The following is a 22243-nucleotide window of genomic DNA, read 5'->3' on the forward strand; positions in this document are numbered from 1 at the left end:
CTAATCTCTTGGGTCAAATTCTTTAGTGACTACTACACACAAGTTAACCTAGGACTCCCATCGAATGGACTGAAACCTTTTTTAAAGATGCTCAGAAAGCAATATTCAAAAATGCAAGAGAGAAAGCATCAGGAAAAGAAACCGCAGTTTCTTCTGGGACTTGAGACAGAAGGAGAGTGGAACATATAAACACTGGCATGGGATCGATCTATTTTTAGCAATTAACATAGTCTGACTAGAAAAATTCTTTTCATCACTTTCTCCTATCTGACTCTGTGCCCAAATAGTATCCTTTTGCAATTACCACCACTACCTGCCTCACTGACAAAAATACTCAAAGGAGGTAATTCAGAATACATTCTTCCATAGCCAGTCACCTTGAAAATTACCAAGAACCTATGTAAAAGTGACTCAGTCGTGTCTGACTCTTTGCAACTCTGTGGACTGTAGTCCACTTGGCTCCTCTGTCCATGGAATTCTCCAGGAAAGAATATTGGAGTGGGTTGCCATTCCCTTCTCCAGGGAATCTTCCTGATCCAGGGATCTCCTGCACTGCAGGTGGATTCTTTACCATCTGAGCTACCAGGGAAGCTCCTATAGCTAGTCCCATAAACCCTAAAACGATGCAATCCCCTCCTTAGGATACTCACATTCTTCATCTTTCCATTTGTAACATTTAGTTCTCAATTTCTTAAGATTACAAATCTATTATTTAAAAGTGCAACGAAGCCGTTTTGTACAAACCATATTCCCCAGTTACTAGTGAAGCTTCCAATATCTAAATATCCTCTAAAGTTTTATCATAATTTACCAATTAAGCTAAGCAAAATATGAACTATTTAAAGATAATCCCCTTTACTTCAACTAAAATGTCGATGATTTTAAAATATTGCTGTCTTTGAGTTTTTAAAAAATTAGCCAAGTAAAATTACATGGCTTTCTAACTCAGAGATTCTTCTCCTTTCATTGCTAAAACATCAGTAATAATGTTTGTGCAAGCCGAGTTTTAAGAGTTAAATGAGTTTTAAAATTGGCATTAGAAAATCAGATATATTAGAAATTAATAATGCATCAGCAAAACTGCCACTCTCCTACTTTCAAGATGAAAGATCTTTGCAGTGTTTAAGCATTGCCAACCTTCAGTAATCATTTTCTCATAGTAAATTAAAAGCGGTGTAAATTAGTATCAATATAAATTTCTGTCAAAAGTCCTAAAACGAAGCCCCTATTTGTAAGGTCATTCTTGTAATTTAAAATATTTAACAGTGCTAGCTTGCTGTAATCTTAAGGTTAATTAAAATACCATTTCCACTAATCTGTAGCTGTTAAGCTTGTTAATGTATTACTTTTTTGATAATTTCTTATAGCTTAGGTTATAGAGAACTCTTCTGATACGAAAATCTAAAAACCATTATACTGTAAAACTAGATTCCTCTTGACAAGCACATGGGAGGAGATTTTCCACAAACTCTTTTTAGTTGAGTCCATTTGTTTATAGTTTGGGGAGTCACCTCCATGTCCAAGCATATCTGGTGCAGTTTGCAGCTTTCAGAATGGCTACCATAGAGGTGGTATGGTTTCATAGTCTAAAGTCTGAGTTCAGTTTCAGTTCAGTTCAGTTCAGACGCTCAGTCATGTCCGACTCTGTGACCCCATGAATTGCAGCACACCAGGCCTCCCTGTCCATCACCAACTCCCAGAGTTCACTCAAACTCACGTCCATTGAGTTGGAGATGCCATCCAGCCATCTCATCCTCTGTCGTCCCTTTCTTCCTGCCCCCAATCCCTCCCAGCATCAGAGTCTTTTCCAATGAGTCAACTCTTTGCATGAGGTGGCCAGAGTACTGGAGTTTCAGCTTTAGCTTCATTCTTTCCAAAGAACACCCAGGAGTTTGGTTTAGTACTACCCAAAAGTAAGAGTGTGCTTAGCTCAACATAACCCTGGGCCACATGAGCTGAGTCTACAAGCCATCAGATCCAACACTATCGACTTCCTCAAAGATGAAGAATCTTAATAGCTTTTTATGAGTCACTGCCCAGAAATGTAACCCCAGATTCAGCCCTCTACACACACCTCCTTCAAAAGATCCTCTAGAGCAGGGGTTAGGACACTACACACACCATGGGCCAATTCTGGCCACAATCTGTTTCTGTATAGCTGGTAGGCTGAGAAGACTCTGCATGCTTTTAATTGTTAAAAAAATAATCAAAAGAAGAATAACATTTTGTCACACTTTAATAATATATCATAGTATATGAAATTCATATTTCAGTGCCCATAAATAAAGTTTTCCTGGAAAACAGCCATGGTGTTCATTTATAGATTTTCTACGGCTGGTTGCACACTAAGTATCAGAGTTCAGTGGTTGCAACAAAGACTTTATGGTATAGAAAATGAAGAATATTTGCTGTCAGACCCTTTACAGAAAAAAATTCTTACTCTCAGTCTACTGCATTATCACTCACTTAAGATTCTATCTATTCTTCTTTATATATTATCCTCAACGCCTTCATCCATTTCTAAGATCTTTGCATTGCGCACTCTGAAAATTCTCCCCATGATCAACAAAAGTGATTAGACCATCAACCTCCTTTAAAAGAAAACAAGCTTTCCTCTGAGTTCTCTCAGTTTCTCAGAGTCCTCTCAAATGCTGGGATTTTAGTCCCTTACTTCACACAATCTCAAATTTGTGAAGTGGTGTTACAATGTTATTTCTTGATAATTTCTCCCCAAGTTTCTTACTGAACAAACAAACAAATCACAAAGATTTACAATGACTACCACATTGACAAATCCAAAGGATATTTTAATGCTCATTTATTTCAGTCTTTGAATAGCATTTGAGTTACTTCCTCTTTCTTTAAATCCCCTTATTCCCTGAATTCTGAAATATGGTAATCCACTAATTCTTTTCCTGCCTTTTTTTTCTTGTTATAGGCTCATTCTCCTCTATTCATTAATTGGAGTTCTTGAAGGTAGTCCTAGCCTTCTTCCTGCTTCACACTAAATTCTCGCTTATGGCAATCTAATCAATGCTCCAATGTTTCATTTTCTGTCTATACACTGACAACTTCCAAATCGGTATGCCTACCCCTGAAATACTCTGAGCTTCAGACCAAATAATACCTATTCATTATCTCATTCAAACAAATCAAAGATCCCTCAAAATCAACATGTCCAAGACTGAACCCCATCTCTTCAGCTTCAAGCCTAGTCTTCTTCCAGGCATAGGGGAAGATACCTCCTTCTATCCTGGTATGCAAACCAGAAATTGCAAAATCATCCTTGATACCGTGAACATCTCACTTCCCTTCACACCATGTATCCAAGTTATTATCAGGGCCTGTTGATTTTATCTTCTAAAAATCTTATCCATTTCCACTCCCAAGGTCCAGGCTATTATCACCTGTCACTAGGACTCTGGCAATACTTAGCGAATAGTTTCCCTGCATCTCCCTGGCCCACCCAATCTGTCCTCCACTGAACACCAAAGTAATCTCTCCAAAAATAAATCGGGTACCCTTTCTTCCACTCCTAACTAAAACGTTTATATGACTTCTCACCATTCTTTGGAGGAAAAAGGCAAAAATCTGTAACCTTTTTTACAGGCTATTCTCTCCCTCCTAAGCTAAACTTTTAATTCATGGGATCCATCCTGCTCACTCTGCCATTGAATCTTTTCATATGCTGTACTCTCTGCTTATCTCTTCTCAGAAGACCTCCCTGTCACCTATTTCATATTCAATAATTTGATCATTTTATAAACACCTTTTCCATCACTAGACTGGTGGCTCAAACGGTAAAGCATCTACCTGCAATGCAGGGGACCCGGGTTTGATCCCTGGGTCAGGAAGATTCCCTGGAGAAGGAAATGGCAACCCACTCCAGTACTCTTGCCTGGAAAATCCCATGGATGGAGGAGCCTTTTAGGCTACAGTCCATAGGGTCGCAAAGAGTCTGACAGGACTGAGTGACTTTACTTTGAGGACAAGATCACGGTTTTTCACATCTTCAAATCCAGATGCTTGGAAGATTTATTCATAAAAATATCACAAATTAATGAATTAGTGAAAGTTATGACCAACCTAGATAGCATATTGAAAAGCAGAGACATTACTTTGCCAACAAAGGTCCATCTAGTCAAGGCTATGGTTTTACCAGTGGTCATGTATGGATGTTAGAATTGGACTGTGAAGAAAGCTGAGCACCGAAGAATTGATGCTTTTGAACTGTGGTGTTGGAGAAGACTCTTGAGAGTCCCTTGGACTGCAAGGAGATCCAACCAGTCCATTCTAAAGGAGATCAGCCCTGGGTGTTCTTTGGAAAGAATGATGCTAAAGCTGAAGCTCCAGTACTTTGGCCACCTCATGCAAAGAGTTGACTCATTGGAAAAGACTCTGATGCTGGGACGGATTGGGGGCAGGAGGAGAAAGGGACGACAGAGGATGAGATGGCTGGATGGCATCACTGACTCAATGGACGTGAGTTTGAGTGAACTCTGGGAGTTGGTGATGGACAGGGAGGCCTGGTGTGCTGCAATTCATGGGGTCGCAGAGTCGGACATGACTGAGCGACTGAACTGAACTGAATATATGTCTAATTTAAAATCATTTCATCTTAAATTTATATTGTTATTAAAAGTCTTATAAAAGCAGCAAATAAAATTTTTGATCAATGTTATAAAATTATGCTGTAACTAAAGTATGTGTAATTCCAGAAAAAATATTTCAAATAAAATTAACTCTTTTTATTATCAGAGCACTGAACCTGTACTCTCCTTAGAAAATAAATTAGAAAACCTCTTTACATTTGAAGTAATATTCTTAGTTGCCTACCCAGTGTTCATTCTCCACCTCATCCTTGCTGTCCTGATTTTGATTAAGGGTTCACTCTCTCCTTTTGACTCAAGGAAGGTTATAATTATTTTGACTGGTATAAGTCAATTATGGTGATCCCATGCTCCCTATTAGTGAATGATCTGGGGATGCTGCTGCTGCTAAGTCACTCCAGTGGTGTCTGACTCTGTGCAACCCACAGATGGCAGCCCACCATGCTCTGCCGTCCCTGGGATTCTCCAGGCAAGAACACTGGAGTGAGTTGCCATTGCTTTCTCCAGATCTGGGGATAGACACAATCTATTTCTAGCCAATATGACACAAGAAGGGCTTCTGGGAAAGACTTCTTCACTCATAGTGAAGAGATGATCCTTTTCTGCCTCTAGACAAATTACACCAGTTTGTGCAGTGGCCATCCTGTTAACAATATATGAGAGAAAACAAAATCCAGAAAACTATAGAGAACATAACTGGAATCCTGTCATACTATGTATGAAGACTCCCTACCTCTGGATTTCTTGCTTCTTTTTTGCTTAAATCTGTTTGAATCAGTATCTTCTACTATTTGTAGCTACAGTCATCCCAACCAATAGAAAAAAAAAAAAAGACTCAATCTCCTCAAACAAGAAACATTGTTTCCGCCAACTCAGTGAGTATTATTAGCATGGGAAATAGATTGCAACAGTAATCACTATATAAACCTAAGAAGCAAACTATTTAAGAACCCAAAGAAGAACTTAAGAAGAAATTTAGCAAGCTGTGAAAATGAATAGATAACTATGAAATTAATTCACTAATTTACTAAAAATATTTCACCTCTGGAAATTAATTCTACTTGCTCAGTAGAAGAGAACTATACTTTATCATAAATATTTTGAGAAAGGGAATCAGTTATTATACTTCTTTTGCTAACTGAAAGACTGTCAAATACATTACAAATTTTCAATGAATTAACACATAATAAAATGTAAGACTTTCTATTTAAGACAAACATTTTGCAATGACTTATAATAAATTTTATAACCACTTTTTAATTTGAAGATGCCAGGAAATTGGCTGAATTTGCACCTATTATTTACTTCTTATTCTTACTAAGTATTAATAGCTAAAAGTGGTTGCATCATTTGGCATTCTCATCAGTCATCTGTGAGATTTCCAGTTACTTCAGATTTTCATCAACTCAGTATTGTCAGTCTTTTTAATTTTACCCATTCTAACAAGCTAGATAGAAAAGACAGAGAAACCAGAGATCAAATTGCCAATATCTGTTGGATCATCAAAAAAGTAAGAGACTTCCAGAAAAACATCTACTTCTGCTTTATTGACTATGCCAAAACCTTTGACTGCGTGGATCACAATAAACTGTGGAAAATTCGGAAGAGATGGGAATACCAGACCATCTGACCTGCCTCCTGAGAAATCTGTATGCAGGTCAAGAAGCAACAGTTAGAACCAGACATGGAACAACAGATGGGTTCCAAATCGGGAAAGAAGTACGTCAAGGCTGTACATTGTCACTTTGCTTATTAACTTATATGCAGAGTACATCATGAGAAATGCTGGGCTGGATGAAGCACAAGCTGGAATCAAGATTGCCGGGAGAAATATCACTAACCTCATATATGCAGCAACTGAACTGACTGATTCTAACATGTATGCAGTGGTAACTCATTGTGGATTTAATCAGCATTTCTTTGATGCTTAATAACATTGAGCATCTTTTCATGTGCTATAGTTTATTTCTAGGTCTCTTAGTAGTGTTCAAATCTTTTGATCTTTTCTATTGAGCTGTTTGCCTTCTTACTATTAGCAGAGATTTACACACATACACACACAAATACATATATACACGCTGAGTGCACACTGTCAGATGTGTGCTTTCTGAATATTTTGTCTCCAGCCTATGGCTAGATTTTTCATTTCTGTTGTTTTTAGAAGGGCAGAAGGTTTAAAATTTTAGGTAAAGTAGATATAATAAGTTTTGTTTCATTTTTAGTTCAGACTTTTTAGCCTAGCTAAAAAATCTTTGCCTACCTCAAGCCTGTAAAAAAGAAAAAATGTCTCTTCTGGGAATTTTTCAGTTTTACTCTTTGATGAAGTACGGATTGGAGTAATTTCTTATCATACAAATATCTAATTTTCACCAATATTTGTTAAAAAAAGGACTGTCTTTTCCTTGCTAAATTATCAAGATTAATTTGCTATTATACGTGTGGGTCAATTTCTGAAATTTCTGTTTTCTTTCATTGCACTTTATATGTATTCTGATGCCAACAGTATTCTGTCTTGATTATTTTAGCTTTGTAACAAATGTTGAAATAAATGTTAAAATGAGGTAGTATAAGACTTCTAAATTTGACCTTCCAATTCTTCTGCATTTCCTAAGATTTTATTGATCTTTTTGGATCCATGATTAACTTTCCTGGTCTCTTCATGAATCCCCTACAAGTTCAATAAACTTCCTTCCCTCCAACTGATCGAAATAGGAATGTCTCCCTTGCCTGCATGTACTGCCACAGCTGTTTCCTTTTTACATCTCTGTTAGTTATTTCTCTGGTATCTGCTTGGGCCAGGTCTTGTGGGAGTTACTTTGTCCATAAGTAACTTAGTGTTTAGCCAAGATACAAGCGGGACCCTAGGCAAAATTTGGGAAATTTTCTCGAAATATGTCCTTCATCTGTGGCATTTCATGATAGATTACAGCCATTTCAGCCTCCCAGAACTTTGATGTCTTGCGGAGACCATTGTGCTTTTCTTGGATTCTCTCTCCCCAGACCAAGTCCAAAAATTGCCTCTAGAGTTAAAGACAAGGTAAACTGTAAGACACAGTTCCATTTTTCCTGTTCTCTCCGGCATGGTAGTCTGGTGCTCCCAGTTGCCTAATGTTTAAACATTGCTGTCTTGTATTTTTTGTGCAGTTTTCAGTTATTTAAAATGGGATGGCTAGTCTGAGACTAGCTTTTCTGTTACGACTGTAAAAAGATGTCTCAAATTGTGTTAATGGTTATGTTAACTCATTTTCCTAGGCAGCACTAGTGGTAAAGAACCCAACTGCCAGTGCAGGAGACATAAGAGACATGGGCTCGATCCCTGGGCAGAAAGATCCCCTGGAGGAGAGCATGGCAACCTACTCCAGTATTTTTGCCTGGAGAATCCCTCGGACAGAGGAGCCTGGCCAGCTATGGTCCACTGGGTCGCGAAGAGTCGGACATGACTGAAGCAAATTAGCACACATAGCACACAGCTCATTTTTAGGTGAGAACGCATAGGAATTGGAATGTGACAAACAGTATATTTGTGGCAGTTTCACATAACAAAAAAAAATAATGTTCTTCAAGTCCAAAAATGGATTCTAGTCCTAGCTATCCCAGTTAATCCACTTCGGATATGGCAGTTAACTTACCTAAGTCACCATTTTCTAAGTTAGCAATTTTTCTAATAGTCCAATAGTTAGATTATTAGATAAAATTGTATTATTTCATAAAATTCTGTAATTATAATGTCCAGAAATTAAGCTTCAACAAGGATACCTTAATGGTAATGTATATATGAAAAACTAATTTAATAAATGCTTCAATTTAACCATTATTGTTATATGTTCTTAGCAATTTAAATGTATCAAGATAAAAAACGTAAGTATAAAAGCCATTACAATTTTAATAAAAAACAAAAATAAATTTATCTTTTCAGATTTAATATCATGTTTATGTTTTAACTGTTTAGGGGAGTTAAAGCATAAAGTTAAAGACTCTCCTTAATTACCATCTGTAACATAAATAAATCTTTAGACTGAAAGTTATCATTTGTTTTTATTCTAGCTAAGGAAATCCACCTCCCTCCTTATGATTTCATGCAAAAAAAAAAAAAATTCTGGCTACCAAGTAATCACTTATAATGTTCTGAAATAATATTTTAATTGTATAACCCTAAAATTCATACTACATAAATAGAAGACAACTGGCAATCCATGGCCTCTTGAGAATAAACTGTATCATCAATTTCTATATTTTTAAAAATTCTGCTTTCATATTTTTTAACCTGATATTAAACCCGGGTTATGGATAATAGACTAATTTTTAAAGCAATAATAGTATCAATGGGCTTTTGCTCATATATCATAAAAAGCTCTTTAAAGAACTTCCAACATAAATAATCATGACCTCTCCTGTGGGAATCCATGTTGAATATCCTTAATCAAATTTTGTTACTCCAGGTGCTACCTTTCGAATCTCTTAAAATGTTCTCTAAATTCTTTAATTCACATTGTGTGGAAAATCTCTGTTATAGCTACTGATTTGTATGTGAACATTCCACAGTCATGCTGTGGAATTTTGTATGTTTTTTTTTTTAAACTAAATTGGGCCTTTCCTATTTGTCCTTTACTTTAAGTATACTTGGTTTACAATATTGTATCAGTTTCAGGTATATAGAAAAATGATTATTATATATATATTTTCAGATTATTTTCCATTAGAGATTATATCAGATATTAAGTACAGTTCCCTGTGAAAGTGAAAGTGAAGTCACTCAGTCGTGTCCGACTCTTTGCGACCCCATGGACTGTAGCCTACCAGGCTCCTCCATCCATGGGATTTTCCAGGCAAGAGTACTGGAGTGGGTTGCCATTTCCTTCTCCACAGTTCCCTGTGCTATATAGTAAATCCTTGCTGTTTATCGGTTTTATGTATATTTGGTTATATCTGTTAATCCCCTACTCCTAATTTATCCCTCCCAACCTCCCTTTGCAGTTTGGTAATCATAGTTTGTTTTCTACATCTGTGAACCTATTTCTGTCTGTACAGATTCAATTGTAGTATTCTTTAGATTCCACATATAAGTGATACCATATGTAATAAAATTTATCTTCCTCTGATTTCACTTATTATGATATTATCTAGGTTCGTCTCAGTCACTGCAAATGGCAATATTTCATTCTTATCATGGCTGAGTAATATTCCCTTGTGTAAATATATCACGTCTTCTTAAGCCCGATATGGTGATGGACACTTGAGTTGTTTCCATATCTGGGCTATTGTAAGTAGTGTTGATAGGTATGCTGAGGTGCATGTATCTTTTCAAATTAAGAATTTTTGTCTTTTCTGGATATATGCCCAGGAATGGGATTGTTAGATAATATGGTAGCTCTATTTTTAGTTTTTAAACAATCATCCATACTGTTTTCCATAATGTTTGCATCAATTTATATTTGAAATGGACCTCTCTTTTATAAAAATATTTATTTAATTATATGGCTGTACCAAATCTTTGGAGAAGGCAATGGCACCCCACTCCAGTACTCTTGCCTGGAAAACCCCATGGAAGGAGGAGCCTGGTGGGCTGCAGTCCATGGGGTCCCTAGGAGTCCGACACGGCTGAGCGTCTTCACTTTCACTTTTCACTCTCATGCATTGGAGAAGGAAATGGCAACCCACTCCAGTGTTCTTGCCTGGAGGATCCCAGGGACGGGGGAGCCTGGTGGGCTGCTGTCTATGGGGTCACACAGAGTCGGACATGACTGAAGCAACTTAGCAGCAGCAGCACCAAATCTTAGTTGCAGCATGCAGGACCATTTGCTGTGGTGCTCAAACTCTTGGTTGCAGCACGTGGGATCTAGTTCCTGACCAGGGATGGAATCCACACCCTCCTCACTGAGAGTGAGGATTCTTAGCCACCGGATCAACAGGGAAGTCCCAAGGGTCTTTCTTAAACTTCTTAATGTTTTTTGTTGTTGCTGTTTATTGAACTATTTTTCAAACTAACAAATGGTAAATATCATAGAAGTCTAAATTTTCCTCTGACTTAAAGGCATTTGATATGTCTATTATTTATTTATATCCTAACTGTCCTATGTGAGTAATTCCCTCAATACTTATGTGATCTTTCACTAGTAACAGGGAAAAATCACTGCAATGAAATATATTTACATACAAATATTAAGGGAATATTTACTTTTTTCTAAGTCAGACTTACTATACATATACTACTCCCATCTTGCTAACTTGTTGACATTTTCCTTTTTCATGATTTCTGAACTCCTTGTACTAGTTCTCATAGCAACTAGTGACCTAATTTCCCATAAATTATTTTCTGTCACACAACTTATCTTTCTCTTATACCACATGAGAAATGGAAATACAGAACAAACAGAAGACTGTGAAAATTCCCATCAATTTGTAAGTTTGAGGTTTTCTAACACCAGAGAACAAGAGTTCTTAAATTTTAGTGGGACTAGGCAACATCTGGGGACATCTGCTGAAATTCAGATTCCCAAGCTCAAGAGATTTTTGATAGGCTCAGAGTGCGGCCCAGAAGTCTGAATTTTTAACATACAGAGAAGATGATTCTGATGTAGGTTTTCTCAGAAAGTCACTAGTATTATGTGCACAATAGAGTAAAGGAAGATAGAGGGGGGACTAGGAGAGAGGCATCCAAGAAAGAAGAGAGAAAAAGATAATCTCCAGGTTGAAGGTGAAGGGACTAGGGTGGTTATAGGGAATAATCAGGTCAAACTGGAGAGTGAGATAACATGGGTTTTTTCCATTCTTTCATTGATTTCATTATCTTTTTCATCATTTCCACCACTGTAATCTCATGCTGTTAGTGATAGAACACAGAAAGCTAGCAAAAAACAAATAAAATATAACTATTAACTGCTGAGAAAAAGATAAAGATGTCACAGAAAGGAGATGCTATCCAGGTGGCTCAGTAGTAAAGAATCCACTTGTTAACGCAGGAGAGGCAGGAGACCTGGATTCAATCCCTGGGTCAGGAAGATCCCCTGGACAGAGGAGCCTGGTGGGCTACAGTCCATAGAGTCTTAAAAGAGTTAGACATGACTGAGCACACATCCTGGATAATACAATAATTCACACAGCTTAATACCTCTTTTCTGAAAAAGATTCCAGGAGGTAACTGAGGGAAAATAAAACTTATCTACCACAATGCTAACCTCAAAAAGCTATATAGCTAAAGCAGTTTTCATTTTACATTTACTTTGCATTTGTGCCCACAAATTCTTCCTAATATCTTTCTCAACACATGGATAATGTTTAGCCAATGCCCATAGTAGTGGGTGCTGTGTGATTACTAAAATCATACGAAGTAATTCTAAAACCACCTGATTCCAATTTCAAGGGGATGGACCATCATTCTGATATTCTAGAGTACAGAGAAGAATGGTATCACTTTTGCCCTCATTGAAACTTTTTAATTAGCTAACCTTTTAACCTTCATTTTGATTTATTACTGAAATACAATTATTTCTCCTTGACTCCATTCTGAGTATCAGAGGGGACTTTTAAGCTCCAACTACCTTATTTTATCACTCATCTTATATAACTCCCTCATTTCACTGCAGTAATCTTCACCATATTAGAGTCCTTTACTTTTTACTTCAGTTCGATATTACTTAGCAATAATCTAAAAATAGCCATTAGTTCCTGATATTCCTAATATTTTATCATAAAGGAGAAAATAATTTACATTTTTTCCTATGTCTATACCACCTTTTTAGTCCTACTGCTGATCTGATATTAATTGATAAATGGGCATTGCCCTGTGATTATCAACAAACCTTTCAAAATTTAAATTTTATACAAAAAATAATTAGCTAGCCTTATTTTCCCTCCAAAAAGTTCTATCAACACCCAACACCAGTGTTTAAATGCCTTCTCTTTTTACCACATTATTAAAAGTAATATTGAGACAAATGTTTACAAATACATTTATTACTGAATCATCTTCTGACTTTTATAAAAATTGTGACAGTTCTCTAAATTTTACAAACTGAAGAAAAAAATAAGTGAAAGAATTCTTTGAACATCCAGTTTTAAATAAATTGACCTCTCACGTCAAAAAGCAAAATAGCAGTGACATTTTTGTTTTATACTCAACCTTTCATCTAAGAACATGTAATCTGTAAGAGTGACTATTACCCCAATTTTACCACTGAGGCATAGAATTACAGAGATTGAACTGAAGTGAACTCAAGAGGTTATCTAATCTAGCTTCCATCTCCAGGAATGACTACATTTGAACAATCCAAGAGATGTCCACATTCTCTATTTTTCAAAATCTCCAGGGAAGATGTTACAACTTGCCTTAGCAATTTGCTCTGGTGTGTAATATCCCTCATTTCACTTATAGTCCAAATCTGCAGATAAGAAGGAAATAAAATCCAGTTTCCCAGCTCCTTAGTAAATATTTTTACGCAGATGTAGTTATAAAACAACTACAAAAATAAGTCAATGAAGAAATAGATATTTCAATAATAAAAATTTCCAATATCTAGTCAACTATTCACCTGTTTAAAGCAATATGCATTTTGAAAATATTCTGGTATAACAAAATGATTTATAGCTATCTTCATTTCAAAATAAATGTTTCCCATTAATAAGAAAAATAAATTCTATTAGATCTGTATTTATGAGTCCTAAAGAGAAGAATGGGCTTCCCTGGTAGTTCAGCTGGTAAAGAATCCGCCTCTAACGCAGAAGACCCCAGTTCAACTCCTGGGCAGGAAGATCCTCTGGAGAAGGGACAGGCCACCCACTCCAGTATTCTTGGACTTCCCTGGTGGCTCAGATGGTAAAGAAGCCACCTGCAGTGCAGGGGACACAGGCTTGATTCCTGGGTTGGGAAGGTCCCCTGGAGGAGGGTATGGCAACCCACTCCAGTCCTCCTGCCTGGAGAATCCCCACAGACACAGAAGCCTGGCAAGGGTTACAGTCCGTTGGGGTCACAAAGAGTCAGAGATGAAAGAGTGACTCAGCACAAGCACAAAGAGAATAGCAAGATAAGAATTTAATGGGAACTTTCTGAGTGCCAGGCATTGTACTCCACACATAATATCACACTGAACACTAACATCAGTTTTATCAGATAGGCATGTTACTATCACTAGTTTTCAGATAAAGAAATTGAGACTCAAAGTAAGTTATAAAAGGTCTTATAGATAGTGAATGACAAAGCTAGGATTAAAACCTAAATAGTTTGGTTATGTTTCACTGTCTCCCTAATTCATATTTAATAAATTTTCATTGCTTTCATTATTATTATCAAGCTACTTTAAGATTCACTGAAAAATCCTTATCTGAATGAAAAGACTCCCCTCCCCTCCACCAAATTCCCATTAGTTTCTCTGTATTTTTAAATATCAAAGACCTGGGAAGTACAAGCACCTTCTTTAAAAAAATGCATTTATATGACAATACTTTAAAATTTGTTTCTTGAAGTTTGCTGAATTGTTACATGATTTTCCTTAGTCCTATCCAGATTTACTTTTTTAAAATGCATATGGATACTTTTAAACTGAATCGTTGCTATTTCAGATGTCATTGATTACTTTGAAGAGCAGAGGGGCTTCTAGGTTTTAACTACTCTTCTAAATGAAAAGGAGCAGGTTTGAGCTTTGAAGCTAGTTAAATTGACTTCAGCCTAAATACCCTGTAAAGTATTATAACCAACTGGAATGTTTCCTCAAGTGTAAACATAACTTTTACCTAAGGAAATGGCCAAGTATGTTGGCCAAATTATTTCCTGAAATGCTGTTGCTTTATTTAAGTAAGTTATGTTGTAAGCGCAATAAACATACTTCTAAACAGCTGAATTCTTGCATTCTATATAATGACTCCTTAATATTTCAGTTTACTTGCTAACAGTGATATACAGAAGGAAAAAACACATTTCAAGAGCCATAAAAACTTTGAGATTTAATTTTTACTTCAATATTTAATACAAGATTACCTTTTTCATTGTTTCCTTTCCCACTGTAATCTCATGCCCATCCTGCCCCATGCCATTCTTAAAGAGTAGAATTCGGGCTGAGGTCTTCTCAATAAGTTTCTGCATTCTAATAGAAAGAACAGGCTTGGTTTTCCGTCTTTTGACATCAGTAGGAAGCATCAGCCCATTCATTGTCCAAGTTACTTTCTTCATTAACAACAGATGGTCTAGAAGAGATTTTTTAAAGTCAAGTCAATATTTGGCTTCGAAATTAAAAATGGACATATCGCGCTTCCCCTCCCCCTATTACCTATATTGTATACACCAGCTAGTCTCCATTTAGATGCTGGTTTCCTAAAATGCTACCACCAGGTTCCCACTAACTGTGACATAAGCTGTAGCAAGCTGTCTGCTCTGATAGCCTGCATAAATCATCATTTCTGAAGGGAACAGATGCTCAGGGTATGAAAAAGTAATACCACAATTTAGTCCTAATTAAAATTCACCTTAGCATGCTTCTATCACTGATCACGTGCACTGAGCTGAAAGCGTCCATTGAAAGGGTCTAAGATCCTTTGCTTACTATTAAACAACATAGGTCCTGAATTTTTGTGTTCTTTAAGGGTGGGAAAACATTTTTTTTCCTCTTCAATATGATTATTAACCATGTTGCTTTAAAGAAGACGACCTCCAAATAGTAGCCTTATACACAATTCTTCTCTTGTGACTAGAATGAAGGTGCCTTCTAGGACATTTTTGGTAAGAGACTGAAACTATTTCACTAAAAACGAAACCCAGTTTTTCATTAACAATTTACTCTGACCCATATATTTTCTGGGATTCCCTGGTGGCTCAGACGGTAAAGGGTCTGCCTGCAATGCAGGAGACGCGAGTTCGATCCCCAGGTCGGGAAGATCCCCTGGAGAAGGAAATGGCAATCCACTCCAGTACTCTTGCCTAAAAATTCCATGGATGGAGGAGCCTGGTGGGCTACAGTCCATGGGGTCGCAAAGAGTCGGACACGACTGAGCGACTTCACTCACCCAAACATTTTCAAGATGTGTGCATGAATATAAGTTTCAAAACTCCCACTAATATTAATGGAAGTGTAACTAAATTACTATGTATGACTTTGAAAATGTAAGGGTAAGAATAGAAGTGCAGTATATTGCAATACTAAGTTGCTGTCAGCATTCCTCTCTTTTCAAGAGGTTTCATTTCACAAGTAAATAATTTGCACCTGAGTGTTTATTTTATTTGTGCATTCAATTTATTTTAGATTATATTTTCTGTTCACATAGATTACAAAAATACAATGATTCCTCCCTCATCTGCTTATCTGTCCTAAAAGAGAAATGAAATTTTATTTGCATATAACTAAAAGTAGCTGCATTTATTTATTTACCCAAATTTCCAAATAACTCTTTGCTATTAGCATTTACCTTGAAAGAAGCATGACCTTTTGAACTTAGAAATAGGACCTTATATAAAATCTTGATATGAAACATGAGCCAGTGGTTGTAAACAACTTTTAGGTCCCAGAATGGCTATATTAAATGTTCAAACAACTTTCTCTCTCTCTCTCTCCCCACCAACATATACAGACTCACACATACATACATGTACACACATATACAGTGAGCAGAAATAAAAGCAAAACTTAGAGGATAAATTAAAACTAGGAGATTATAAATATGATTAAGATTTCAAGAAGAGAAAAAACTTAACAGAAATTAATGACGTATTTTATCACTTTGTAATCTTAAACTGGAGAAGAAAATGGCAACCCACTCCAGTATTCTTGCCTGGAGAATCCCAAGGACAGGACTGTAGCCTGGTGGGCTATAGTCCATGGATGGCAAAGACTTGGACACGACTTAGCAACTAAATAAATAGGAATTAGAATTAGGAAAATAAGTAGAAGTTAATGAGACCATATATGCCGGAAAGAATTGAAAACAGGTGGTCAAATAAATGTATACATGCACATGTATGTTTATAGCAGCACTATTCACAATAGTTAAAGATATAAACCAAATCTCTACCAATGGATAAATGGAAAAATAAATTGTAGAATATAGATATATATGTGTATGTGTGTGTATATTTTTATATGAAGGAATATTATTCAGCAATAAAAATAAAGTACTGATACATACTACAATGTGGATGATCCACAAAATATTAGGCTAAGTCAAAGAGCATAATGAAAAGATGCTCAACATCACTAATTACAAAGAAATGCAAATCAAAACAACAAGGCATCACCTCACAACAGTCAGAATGGCCATCAATAAAAAATCTACAAACAATAAATGCTGGAGAGGGTGTGCAAAAAAGGGAAGCCTCCTATACTATTGGTGGGAATGTAAATTGATACAGTAACTAGGGAGAACAGCATGGAGGTTCCTTAGAAAACTTAAAATAGAACTACTATATGACACAGCCATCCCACTCCTCATCACATACCCAGAGCAAACCATAATTCAAAGAGACACATGGACCCCAATGTTTATTGCAGCACTATATACAATAGCCAGGACAAGGAAGCAACCTAAATGCCCACCAGGGAGGAATGGATAAAGAAGAAGTACTATGTATATACAAGGGAATACTTTTGTTGTTGTTTAGTTGATAAGTCGTATCCAACTCTGTGCCCATGAACTGCAGCATGTGAGGCTTCCCTGTTCTTCACTATCTCCCACAGTTTGCTTAAACTCCATCCATAGCTGCTGCTGCTGCTGCTGCTGCTGCTGAGTCACTTCAGTCATGTCCGACTCTGTGTGACCCCATAGACAGCAGCCCACTTGGCTCCCCCGTCCCAGGGATTCTCCAGACAAGAACACTGGAGTGGGTTGCCATTTCCTTCTCCAATGCATGAAAGTGAAAAGTGAAAGGGAAGTCGCTCAGTCATGTCCGATTCTTAGTTACCCCACGGACTGCAGCCTACCAGGGTCCTCCGCCCATGGGATTCTCCAGGCAAGAGTACTAGAGTGGGGTGCCATTGGCTTCTGTCCATTGAGTCGGTGATAACTATCTAACCATCTCATTCTCTGCCACCCTCTTCTCCTGTCCTCATCTTTTCCAGCATCGGGGTCTTTTCTACTGAGTTGGCTCTTTGCTTCAGGTGGCCAAAAGTATTGGAGTTTCAGCTTAAGCTTCGATCCTTCCAATGAATACTCAGGGTTGATTTCCTTGTAAGACTGACTGGTTTGATCTTCTTGTAGTCCAAGGGATTCTCAAGAGTATTCTCCAGCACTACAATTCAAAAGCATCATTTCTTCAGCACTTAGCCTTCTTTATGGTCCAACTCTCACATCTGCACATGACTACTGGAAAAACCATAGCTTTGACAATATGGACCTTTGTTGGCAAAGTCAAGTCTCTGCTTCGTAATACGCTGACTAGGTTTGTCATAGCTTTTCTTCCAAGGAGGAAGCATCTTTTAATTTCATGGCTGCAGTCACCATCTGCACTAATTTTGGAGCCCAAGAAAATAAAATCTGTAACTGCTTGAACTTTTTCAACTTTCTATTTGCCATGAAGTGATGGGACCAGATACCATGATCTTAGTTTTTTGAATGTTGAGTTTCAAGCCAGCTTTTTCACTTTGCTCTTTCACTTTCATCAGAAGACTGTTTAGTTTCTCTTCACTTTCTGACTTTAGAGTGGTATCATCTGCATATTTGAGGTTGTTGATATTTCTCCAGGCAACCTTGATTCCAGCTTGTGATTCATCCCAGTCCAGCATTTTGAATAATGTGCTCTGCATACAAGTTAAATAAGCAGAGTGACCAAATACAGCCTTGACATACTCCTTTCCCAAACTGGAACCAGTCTAGTGTTCCATTTTGTTCCATGTCTGTTCTAACTGTTGTTTCTTGACCCACATACAGGTTCCTCAGGAAACAGGTAAGGTGGTCTGGTATTCCCATCTCTTTAAAAATTTTCCACAGTTTGTTGTGATCCACATAATCAAAGGCTTTAGTATAGTCAATGAAGCAAAAGTAAATGTTTTTCTGAAATTCTCTGTGATCCAAGGAATTTTGGTAATTTGATCTCTGGTTCCTCTGCCTTTTTTAAGTCCAGTTTGGACCTCTGGAAGTTCTCAAATCATGTACTGTTGAAGACTAGCTTGAAGGATTTTGAGCATTACCTTGCAAACATATGAACTGAGCGCAACTGTACAATAGTTTGAACTTGCATTGCCCTTCTTTAGGATTGGGATGAAAACTGACCTTTTTCAGTCCTGTGGCTACTGCTAAGTTCTCCAAATTTGCTGACATATTGAGTGCAGCCCTTTAACAGTATTATCTTTTAGGATCTGAAAGAGCTCAGCTGGAATTCCATCACCTCCACTAGCTTTGTTTATAGAAATGTTTCCTAAGGCCCACTTGGCTTCACACTTCAAGATGTCTGGCTCTAGGTGAGTGACCATCCATCATTGTTATTTAAGTCATTAACACCTATTTTTATACAGTCCTTCTTTGTATTCTTGCCAGCTGTTCTTAATCTCTTTTGCTTCTGTTAGGTCCTTACCATTTCTGTCCTTTACCATGCCCATCCTCACATGAAATATTCCCTTGATATATCCAATTTTTTGGAAGAGATATCTAGTCTTTTCCATTCTATTGTTTTCCTCTATTTCTTTGCATCATTCACTTAAGAAGGTCTTCTTATCTCTTCTTGTTATTCTCTTGCATTCATTTGGGTATATCTTTCCCTTTCTCCCTTTTGCTTCTCTTCTTTTTTCAGCTAATGTAAAGCCTTCTCAGATAACCACTTTGCTTTCTTGCATTTCATTTTCTTTGGGATGATTTTGGTCACCACCTCCTTTACCATGTTATGAACCTCTGTCCATGGTTCTTCAGGCATTCTGTTTACCAGATCTAATCCTTTGAATCTCAGCTATAAAAAATGAAATTGTGCCATTAGCAGAGATGTGGATGGACCTAGAGACTGGCACACAAAGTGAAGTAAGTCAAAAAGAGAAAAACAAGCATAGTGTATTAACACATATATGTGAAATATAGAAAAATGGTACAGATGAACTTATTTGCAAAGCATAAATAGACACACAGACGTAGAGAACCTATGGATATAAAAGGGGGAAGGAGAAGTAGAATGGAGTAGGAGATTGGGATTGACATTTATACAATACTATGTATAAAATAGGTAACTAATGAGAACCGATTGTACAGCACAGAGAACCCTACGCATTGCTCTGTGGTGATCTAAATGGGAAGGAACATCAAAAAAGAGGGGATATAGGTACACGGATAGCTGATTCACTTTGCTGTTTGGCAGAAACTAATCCAACACTGTAAAGCAACTATACTTCAATAAAATCTTTTTAATTAAAGAAAAAGAAATGAAAGTCAAAAATAAATAAACAATAAAAATGAAAAAAAGATATATACTGTATAATTCCATTTATAAGAACTATCCAGAATAGGTAACTCCACAGAAACAGAATTCAAACAGATGTGAGCCAGGGGCTAGGAGAGGAGAGAGTAGGGAGAAACAAATGGATAAGGGGTTTTACTGTGGAACGATGGGATGCTTTGGAACTAGATAGTGTGGCTGCACAACACTGAAAACGTACTCAATGCCACTGATTGACCACTTTAAATGATTAATTTTATGTTATGTGAATTTCATCAAGACAAAGAAAGAAAGAAGGAAAATGAGAAAGAGGAGAGGCAGAGGAGGAGGAAGAAGGAGACTACTGATGGTGACTATCCTGAAAATAAAAAGCATCTCTCACTGGGAAAAAAAATAAAATAAATTCCTGTTCTTTGATAGGAGTGTACCCACAATGTGGAGACCCTCCAGAAGTTTAAAGGGTATAAACCTTTAAACTAGGTTTGACTCTCAGCTCTGTTACTTAGGAGCCCCAGATGAGTTACACCTCCTTGCGTCTCTGATTTCTCATCTACAAAGTATGCAGTGGGCACCACTCCACCACCTGATGAGGATTAATTACCTTACAAGGAAAAGTACCTCACACACTGAAATCACTCCATAAATGTTGGCTTCTCCTCCTGCGTCCCTGAAATCCCATGCTTATTATGTAGCTCTAGACTATACTGAGCCATCAGAATCCAACCAGGAAAACAGAATCCACTCAGAGTACTTGAGAAGAGGGACAGACTGCAGGGGATTGGTTACGTAAGTGATGGAAAAGACCGCAAAGCAACAAAAGGACAGTGACACAACCAAGAGATTAGTAATAACAAGAAACCATTCCCACCAAGGCCAGATGGAGGAGGTGTGATAAGTACTGGATTTAGAGAGTCTTACCAACAAACCATTTTTCTCTTTGATTCTTTCGACCAGGACAGGATTTGGGTGAGGCAAGGGAAGGGCCAAAGATACAAAGTTTGGGGAAACATGCTTAGAGTGGGGTAAGCACACAACCATCGAAGTGAGGGCCCCCTTAAATCTTGTCCTGTAGGTGCTGCATTAGTCTCTCCCAGACCCCAGCCTTGGTTTTGACTGTCTGTCCTATGTTCAGAACTCCTGAAATTCCATTCAAAATAATGCTATTAGCCAGAAACTGTTTTATATGACTTGTGGGTTTTAACTCATCTAGTCCTCTCAATGCCAAAGCCTTTGACTGTGTGGATCACAATAAACTGTGGAAAATTCTGAAACAGATGGGAATACCAGACCACCTGACCTGCCTTTTGAGAAACCTGTACGCAGGTCAGGAAGCAACAGTTAGAAGTGGACATGGAACAACAGACTTGTTCCAAATCAGGAAAGGAGTACATCAAGGCTTATATTGTCACCCTACTTATTTAACTTCTGTGTAGAGTACATCATGAGAAACGCTGGGCTGGAAGAAGCACAAGCTGGAATCAAGATTGCTGGGAGAAATATCAAGAACCTCAGATATACAGATGACACCACCCTTATGGCAGAAAGTGAAGAACTAAAAAGCCTCTTGATGAAAGTGAAAGAGGAGAGTGAAAAAGTTGGCTTAAAGCTCAACATTCAGAAAACTAAGATCATGGCATCCAGTCCCACCCACCACTTCATGGGAAATAGATGGGGAAACAGTGGAAACAGTGGCTGACTTTATTTTTCTGGGCTCCAAAATCACTGCAGATGGTGACTGCAGCCATGAAATTAAAAGATGCTTGCTCCTTGGAAGGAAAGTTACGGCCAACCTAGACAGCATATTAAAAAGCAGAGACATTACTTTTCCAACAAAGGTCTGTCTAGTCAAGGCTATGGTTTTTCCAGTAGTCATGTATGGATGTGAGAGTTGGACTATAAAGAAAGCCGAGCACCGAAGAATTGATGCTTTTGAACTGTGGTGTTGGAGAAGACTCTTGAGAGTCCCTTGGACTGCAAGGAGATCCAACCAGTCCATTCTAAAGGAGATCAGTCCTGGGTGTTCATTGGAGGGACAGATGTTGAAGCTGAAGCTCCAATACTTTGGCTACCTGATGTGAAGAACTGACTCATTGGAAAAGACCCCAATGCTGGGAAAGACTGAGGGCAGGAGGAGAAGGGGACAACAGAGGATGAGATGGTTGGATGGCATCACCGACTCAATGGACATGGGTTTGGGTGGACTCCAGGAGTTGGTGATGGACAGGGAGGTCTGGTGTGCTGCGGTTCATGGGGTTGCAAAGAGTTGGACATGACTGAGCGACTGAACTAAACTGAACTG

The 22243-nt window shown here is 37.6% G+C and overlaps 1 protein-coding gene across 2 annotated transcripts in view; it reads right to left on the reverse strand.

Annotated features, from left to right (window-relative positions):
• DCDC1 (doublecortin domain containing 1) overlaps nucleotides 1–22243 on the reverse strand; it is a 482101-nt gene that overhangs the window by 390415 nt on the left and 69443 nt on the right. For both annotated transcript variants that reach the window (XM_069554647.1, XM_069554648.1), the window contains exon 6: nucleotides 14581–14786. In XM_069554647.1, coding sequence (XP_069410748.1) covers nucleotides 14581–14786 — 206 coding nt within the window. The remainder of the gene's footprint in view (nucleotides 1–14580; nucleotides 14787–22243) is intronic.

The sequence above is a fragment of the Ovis canadensis genome, chromosome 15, assembly GCF_042477335.2.
Source record: "Ovis canadensis isolate MfBH-ARS-UI-01 breed Bighorn chromosome 15, ARS-UI_OviCan_v2, whole genome shotgun sequence".
NCBI classification, from domain to species: Eukaryota; Metazoa; Chordata; class Mammalia; order Artiodactyla; family Bovidae; genus Ovis; species Ovis canadensis.